The following is a 7500-nucleotide window of genomic DNA, read 5'->3' as shown; positions in this document are numbered from 1 at the left end:
AGGGAGGACGAAGACAAGAGAGGGGAGGTGGAAGAGGGTAAAGGGAGAGAGAGAGAGGGGAGGAGGAGGGAGGAGGAGGGTAAGAGAGTGAGGGGAGAGGAAGGGAGAGAGAGAGGAGTGAGGGGAGAGGGAGGGAGGAAGAGGGTAAGAGAGGGGGAGAGGGGAGAGAGAGAGAGAGAGAATGAGGGGGAGAGGGGGGGAGGGAGGAAGAGGACAAGAGAGGGGGAGAGGGAGTGAGGGGTTTAACGCCAGCCCCTGAGCAGGCTTCAAGGTCCGACATGAGGCGTTGCACGAAGACCGTTTCGGACTTATCCTGGTTAACATTACCTTGTTGGGCGGGACGGTGTGTTCCAGGGTCGCCTCCCCTTTTTCTCTCTCTTTTTCTTGTCTGTTTGTCTGTCTGTTTATATCTCTCTCCATCTCTCTTTCTTTCTTTCTTTCTTTCTTTCTTTCTATCTTTCCTTCTCTCTCTCTCTCTCTCTCTCTCTCTCTCCCTCCCTCTCTCTCTCTCTCTCTCTCTCTCTTTCTTTCTTTCTTTCTTTCTTTCTTCTCTTTCTTTCTCTCTCTTTCTCTCTCTCTCTCTCTCTCTCTCTCTCTCTCTCATCTCTATCTCTCTCTCTCTCTCTCTCTCTCTATCTCTCTCTTTCTTTCAAATCTCTCTCTCTCTCTCTCTCTCTCTCTCTCTCTCTCTCTCTCTCTCTCTCTCTCTCTCATCTATCCATCTATCACATATATACATACACGTACTCTCTCTCACATTCTCACTCTCTCTGTTTCTATTTCTATTTCACACACACACACACACACACACACACACACACGCACACACACACACACACACACACACACACACACACACACACACACACACACACACACATACGCACACCTCAACACAATCATCCTCCCCCCCTCACAATCACCCTCCCCCTCACACACACAATCAATCATCCTCCCCCTCACAATCACCCTCCTCCCCCTCCCACACACACAATCATCCTCCCCCACTCACAATCACCCTCCCCCCTCACACACACAATCACCCTCCCCCCTCACACACACACACGCACCCCCCTCATACAAACACCCACACACACGCACCCCCCTCACACAAACACACGCACCCCCCCCCTCACACACACACAATCATCACCCCTCACACAAACCACACACGCGCCCGCCCCCTCCAACACAATCACCCTCCCCCCCCTCACACACACACGCACCCCACCCTCACACACACACACACACGCCACACCCCCCTCACACACACAATCACCCTCCCCCCCTCACACACACACACACATACCCCTCCAACACAATCACCCCCTCACCCCCTCACACACACACATACCCCCCCCTCCTGCACACGCACACGCCACCCCCCTCACACACACACACGCCCCCCCCCCCTCACACTCTGCGACGTCCTCACCTTGACATTTATTCCCCGCGCTTCCTCCATAAGGACTTCGCACGGGAGCACTTGATGTCCCATGACCAGGGCGGACGTCATTGTTCTGCCGTCGTTTTAAGTGTTTTATTGGGCTTTTCGGCGACCCTCGGGCTCCTGCGTGCGTGTGTCTGCGTAGGCTGTTAGGTATGGTTATCGGCTGGCGTGGGGGGTGGGGGAGTAGGGTTGGGAGGAAGATCGGGGGTGTGGCAGGGCGGGGGCGATTGGGGGAGTAGGTAGGAGTGGAAGGGCTGGAGAGGGTGGCAAGAGGGCTGAGGAGCGATCGGAAGGAGGGTAGGGTTGGGGAGGGTGGCAGGAGGGCGATCGGGGGTAGGAGCAGGGGGTGGAAGAGTGGGGGTGGAAAGAAGGATTTATTTTATTTTATTTTTTATTAATTAATTGGATTGTTATTACCGCTTTTTTTTGGTGGGGGGGTTGGGGAAGGGGCTTTTTTTGTGCAGTTTTTTCTAATCTTTCTCTCTTTGTCTTTCTTTCTTATCTTTTCACTTTTGGTAACGGGTGTTTTTTTTTCCTTTTTTTCATTTTGGCTGCAGTTGTGTTTTTTCTTTCTTTTTTTCCTTTTTCCAGTCTGTTTTTAGTGTCTGATCTTTTTTTTTTTTCTTTTCTTTATCTATATTTTTTGGAAACAGGTGTTTTTTCTTTCTTTCGTTTCTTTTCTTTTTTCCATTCCATTTTTAGCGTCTGATCTGTTTTCTTTTCTTTCTTTTTGCCAGCTTTGTTTCTTTCCTTTCTTTTCTTTTTCCATTCTGTTCTGTTTTCAGTGTCAGATCTGTTATTTTCTTTTCTTTCTTTCTTTCTTTCCTTTCGTTTCTTTTTCCATTCTGTTTTTAGCGTCTGATCTGTTATTTTCTTCTCTTTTCTTTATCTTTCATTTTGGCTGCAGGTGTTTTTTTTTTCTCTCCTTTCTTTTTGCTTTCCATTCTGTTTTTAGCGCCTGATCTGTTATTTTCTTTTCTTTTCTTTCTTTCTTTCGTTTCTTTTTCCATTCTGTCTTTAGCGTCTGATCTGTTCTTTTCTTGTCTTTTCTTTTCTTTCTTTCTTTCGTTTCTTTTTCTATTCCGTTTTTAGCGTCCGACCCCGAACTCGAGGACAAGATGGCGCCCGAATCCGGAGTTCAGGTGAGCTCATGAGCCTTCGTGCTAAACCTTGGCGAAGCAGGGCCAGACGGAGGGTGCCAGGGGGACTATATTTGTGGCACTTGCCTGTCAGACGCCCGGGGCACGTCGGCTCCTGAGGGTGGATGGATTTAATTTGCGTTTGCTTGATTTCTCTCTAGTCCAAGCACTTCGATTGGCTGACGAGGTCGTAGATTCGCAAGAAAGGGGGTTTGTTATTTTCCCCGTGTTATATAAATTGTTTAGCGCTGATGAGGTCGTAGATTCGCAAGAGAAGGGGGTTTGTTATTTTCCCCGTGTTATATAAACTGTTTAGCGCGCGGTAGCATAATTTTAACACCTGTCATTATTTACGACACGACGTCTATTCCCTAGCACGTGCGATGACGTTGACACACCTACGACTTGGAAGGGGACAGAGGAGGCGCCGTTGGTTAGGGTAGGTCGTGGTCTCCTACGCCCTCGGTTGCTTTTCGCGCCCGCTTTTGCCAAGATTTCTGGTTTAGGGGCGGCCGTTAATTTCTCTGGGATGTGTGGCACATTCTTATTAGTATTTACTCTCAGGAATGTATGATTTTTATTTTTAGTATAGCCATAATTCGTATATGTATATTGGGAAATGATATGCATAGTGTATAAATCTTATTATTATTTGCTCTCAGGAATGTATGATTTTTATATTCCGTATAGCCATAATTCGTATATTGGGAAATGAAATTCATAGCGTATAAATCTTATTGTTATTTGCTCTCGGAAAATGTATGATTTTTATTTTCCGTGTATCCATAATTCGTATATGTATATTGGGAAATGATATGCATAGTGTATAAATCTTATTATTATTTGCTCTCAGGAATGTATGATTTTTATTTTCCGTGTATCCATAATTCGTATATGTATATTGGGAAATTATATGCATAGTGTATAAATCTTATTATTATTTGCTCTCAGGAATGTATGATTTTTATTTTCTGTGTATCCATAATTCGTATATTGGGAAATGAAATGCATAGTGTGTAAAAATGAACAAAAGCTTGCGTATGCGGTAATAACTCGCATTTATAATATCTGCACGTTGACATATCATCAGGAACAATACCGATAAAGCTGAACTTGCAACATAACAGCGTCACCACAATACCCGCCATTTTTTCCCGGATATTGAAATAAACATTAAATAAACATCCGTCATCAGCTGTTGCGTATGAACATGCACGCGGATGTTATATGACGTCAGGGTCAGGTAGTCCAGGGCAATGGATGTGGCGAACGAGTTGCATGCCAAGGTCGCTCGTTATTATGTTGTTTGACGAAGCTACTAATTACTATGGTCGCAAGGGGAGTATTGCCTTTAGGTACTTGTCAGTAAGCGTTGGGCTCTGCGATCGTGGAGTTTGGCGTTTACGTTATTATTATGTTAATTTCCCTACGCATTTGAAAGGGAAGGAGGGAGAGAGAGAGAGAAAGAGAGAGAGAGAGAGAGAGAGAGAGAGAGAGAGAGAGAGAGAGAGAGGGGGGGGGGATTATAATTAAATTCACTCGTATTTAAATTTATGCCATTTAATCCAATGCTTAAAGGATAGTCAAAGTAAAAAAAGATATATATTACGGAGAGAGAGAGAAAGAAAGAAAGAAAGAAAGTTGATGATATAGTTGTACCATTGAAAAAAAATACCTGGGGGCAAAAAATATTAAAAAGATCTATCTTAACAAGTCTTAAGAAACCAAATGCCCCAGGTGAGAACAGCATAAAAAAAAAAATGTCTCCAAAAAGCGAATGGCTGCAGGCTAAGACACGCAAGAAGGTCGAGGTGAAGACCAAGGAGGAAGAAAGGCGTGGAGGGAAGGTCGAGAAATCCCGCGGCCTTTCCCCATATCCGAGGGCGTCGTGGGCGGGATGGCCAGGTGACTCCGCCCGCCGCCCGTGCCCTTCTCTCATCTCCTTTCACGAAAAGCAACTCGTGAAGGGGGGCGGGGGGGGGGGGGCGTCCGTGGCAGGCAAGCAGGAAGGGGTTGATCTTTTTAGCCCCAGGTGTCGGCCGTGGAGGGAAGGGGGTGGAGGGTGAAGGGGAGGGTGGGGGGGAGGGGCAAAGAAACCGCTTCGGTCTTTATTAATGGATTGCTATTTTCTGTGAAGGAGGAATGCCGAGGTTTGTCTTTTTTACGTAGATAGTTGGAATTTTTGCTTGTATAAGCAAAGGAAATCCCTGCACAAACATCCCGATCCCTACGTAAAGACTAGTGTCTTATGACATAAATATTCACATACACACACACCCACGCACACATGCACACACGCACGCACAAACACGCACGCACGCACACACACACACACACAAACACACACACACACACACACACACACACACACACAAACACACACACAAACACACACACACACACACACACACAGTATATGCGTGTCTGTAGTAAGTGCATGCATGTATGTTAGAATATACTTGGAATGAATAATGTGATGGGCTTACAGACATCAAAATATTGCACTGTACGATATTTATTGCAAGGGTTTAAATCTAGAAAAGTTTTTACACGAAAAAAAGATAACCGTTATCGGATATCTTGACAGCTAAGCGCACCTAGAACAAAATATGGTATTGTATGAATTTACAGGAGTCCCCGTCCTACTTCCCATGCTCGTCAGAAAGAAAACGGGAATCCATATATGGAGAACTTACCTCATTATGCTCGGCTCCGTTGTTGCGGGAAGTTGACAGAACATAAACTATATTACTTTGGTCTCGATTATTTGGTCATTCAGCAGATATTTATTCTGGGAAATAGGAAAAAGCTCGTGGATCTAGTAATCAAAGGTGTTTACGATGTGGTAAGATTAGAGACATTGTTTGATATATACTATGTAACGGTTTTCTGTCCTATCGCCATGGAATGTACCCCATGCATGTACTGTTATATTGAGGAAGTACATGGAATTTGCCATAAGATTCAGTAAAAACAATATTGTGTTTCATATCACCGATTCTCTCTACATCTTTTTTTTTTTATCTCTGGCATCCTTTATTTTCTCTCGCGATCAATACGCTTTCCTATTTTTCTTTCTCTCTTCTTTTGCGTGCGGTAAATTTTAATTTTTCTCTAATTTTCTCTCTCATTCATTCTTCCCTCCTCCTTACTTTCACCATCCTTTTAAAATCTCTCTGAAATAATCAGCGTTAATGAAAAATGTCTAATGTTTCATGCCTATTTTCTCTCTCTCATTCTTTCTCTTTTCCTTCTTTCTTTCACCATCCTTTTAAAATCTCTCTGAAATAATCAACGTTAATGAAAAATGTCTAATGTTTCATGCCTATTTTCTCTCTCTCTCTCTCTCATTCTTTCTCTCTTCCTTCTTTCTTTCACCATCCTTTTAAAATCTCTCTGAAATAATCAGCGTTATTGAAAAATGTCTAAATGTTTCACGCCTATTTTCTCTCTCTCTCTCTCATTCTTTCTTTCACCATCCATTTAAAATCTCTGAAATAATCAACGTTAATGAAAAATGTCTAAATGTTTCGTTCCAATTTTCTCTCTCTCTCTCTCTCTCTCTCATTCTTTCTCTTTTCCTTCTTTCTTTCACCATCTTTTAAAAATATCTCTGAAATAATCAACGTTAATGAAAAATGTCTAATGTTTCACGCCTATTCTCTCTCCCTCTCTCTCTCTCTCTCTCTCTCTCTCTCTCTCTCTCTCTCTCTCTCTCTCTCTCTCTCTCTCTCTCTCTCTCTCTCTCTCTCTCTCCCTCTCTCCCTCCTCCCTCCTCCCTCCCTCCCTCCCTCCCTCTCTCTCTCTCTCTCTCTCTCTCTCTCTCTCATTCTTTCTCTCTTCCTCCTTTCTTTCACCATCCTTTTAAAATCTACCCGAATAAATCAACTTTAATGAAAAGTGTCTAAATGTTTCGCTCCAATTTCCAGGTGAGCGCGGAGTGGTGGTGTTCCTGGCGCACCAACAGGGCGAGCAGCTGGCCAGGATGGTGGAGAATGGCACCAAGGTCTATGTGTCCATTACCAGGGGAGAGGATGTCAAGTACCGAGTCACCAACATTAACCGGTAAGGTCTAGGGTATTTGTTTGTTTTTTATTTTATTTATTTTTTATTTTTATTGATCTTATTTTTTTATTTTATTTATTTTTTTATTTTATTTATTTTATTTTTTATTTTCATTTTTTTGTTATTTTACTCTTGGGTTGTTTGTAATGTTTGTTTCTGTTTCTGTCTCTGCCTGTCTTCTTTCTGTCTTTCCCTGCTTTATCTCTGTCTCTTTCTATCTATCTGTCTATCTATCAATCTCTATCAATAAACTTGTCAAAGTCAAATAAAGTCTCTCTCTCTCTCTCTCTCTCTCTCTCTCTCTCTCTCTCTCTCTCTCTCTCTCTATCTATCTGTCTCTGTCTCTCTCTCTCTCTCTCAATCTATCTATCTGTCTCTCTCTATCTGTCTCTCTCTCTCTCTCTCTCTCTCTCTCTCTCTCTCTCTCTCTCTCTCTCTCTCTATATATATATATATATATATATATATATATATATATATATATATATATATATATATATTTCTCATTCCCATTCTATATATCTATTTCTCTATCCTCTCTCTCTATCTATCTATCTCATCCTTGTATTCCTCTGCAGAGACTTTCCATGTTGTTTCAGGTCACTCATGTCACCGTATAACATGCCAGGATTCCACTCCTCTCGTGTCGAAAGTAAACATCATTGTTTACAGTTGCTGACCTCCTTCGCCCTCCTACCCCCCCCCCCCCTACCCTCTCTTCGCTATCCCATCTTTACTCATCCTCCCCTCCTCCTCTTTTTACTCTTCTCCTCGTAATTCCTCATCCCCCTCAAACTCTCCTTACTCACCTCCCTCTCTAACTCTCCTTACTCCTCCTCCGTCTCT

General features: G+C 43.2%; 1 protein-coding gene across 7 annotated transcripts in view; it reads left to right on the top strand.

Annotated features, from left to right (window-relative positions):
* LOC113830309 (E3 ubiquitin-protein ligase RNF149-like) overlaps window positions 1-7500 on the top strand; it is a 153618-nt gene that overhangs the window by 121755 nt on the left and 24363 nt on the right. For all 7 annotated transcript variants that reach the window (XM_070130721.1, XM_070130720.1, XM_070130718.1 and 4 more), the window contains one exon: window positions 6519-6654. In XM_070130721.1, coding sequence (XP_069986822.1) covers window positions 6519-6654 — 136 coding nt within the window. The remainder of the gene's footprint in view (window positions 1-6518; window positions 6655-7500) is intronic.

This window comes from Penaeus vannamei, chromosome 15 (genome assembly GCF_042767895.1).
Source record: "Penaeus vannamei isolate JL-2024 chromosome 15, ASM4276789v1, whole genome shotgun sequence".
Lineage (NCBI taxonomy): Eukaryota > Metazoa > Arthropoda > Malacostraca > Decapoda > Penaeidae > Penaeus > Penaeus vannamei.
The sequence above is the reverse complement of the archived record's forward strand: the minus strand, read 5'-3'. Positions and strand labels throughout refer to the sequence as shown.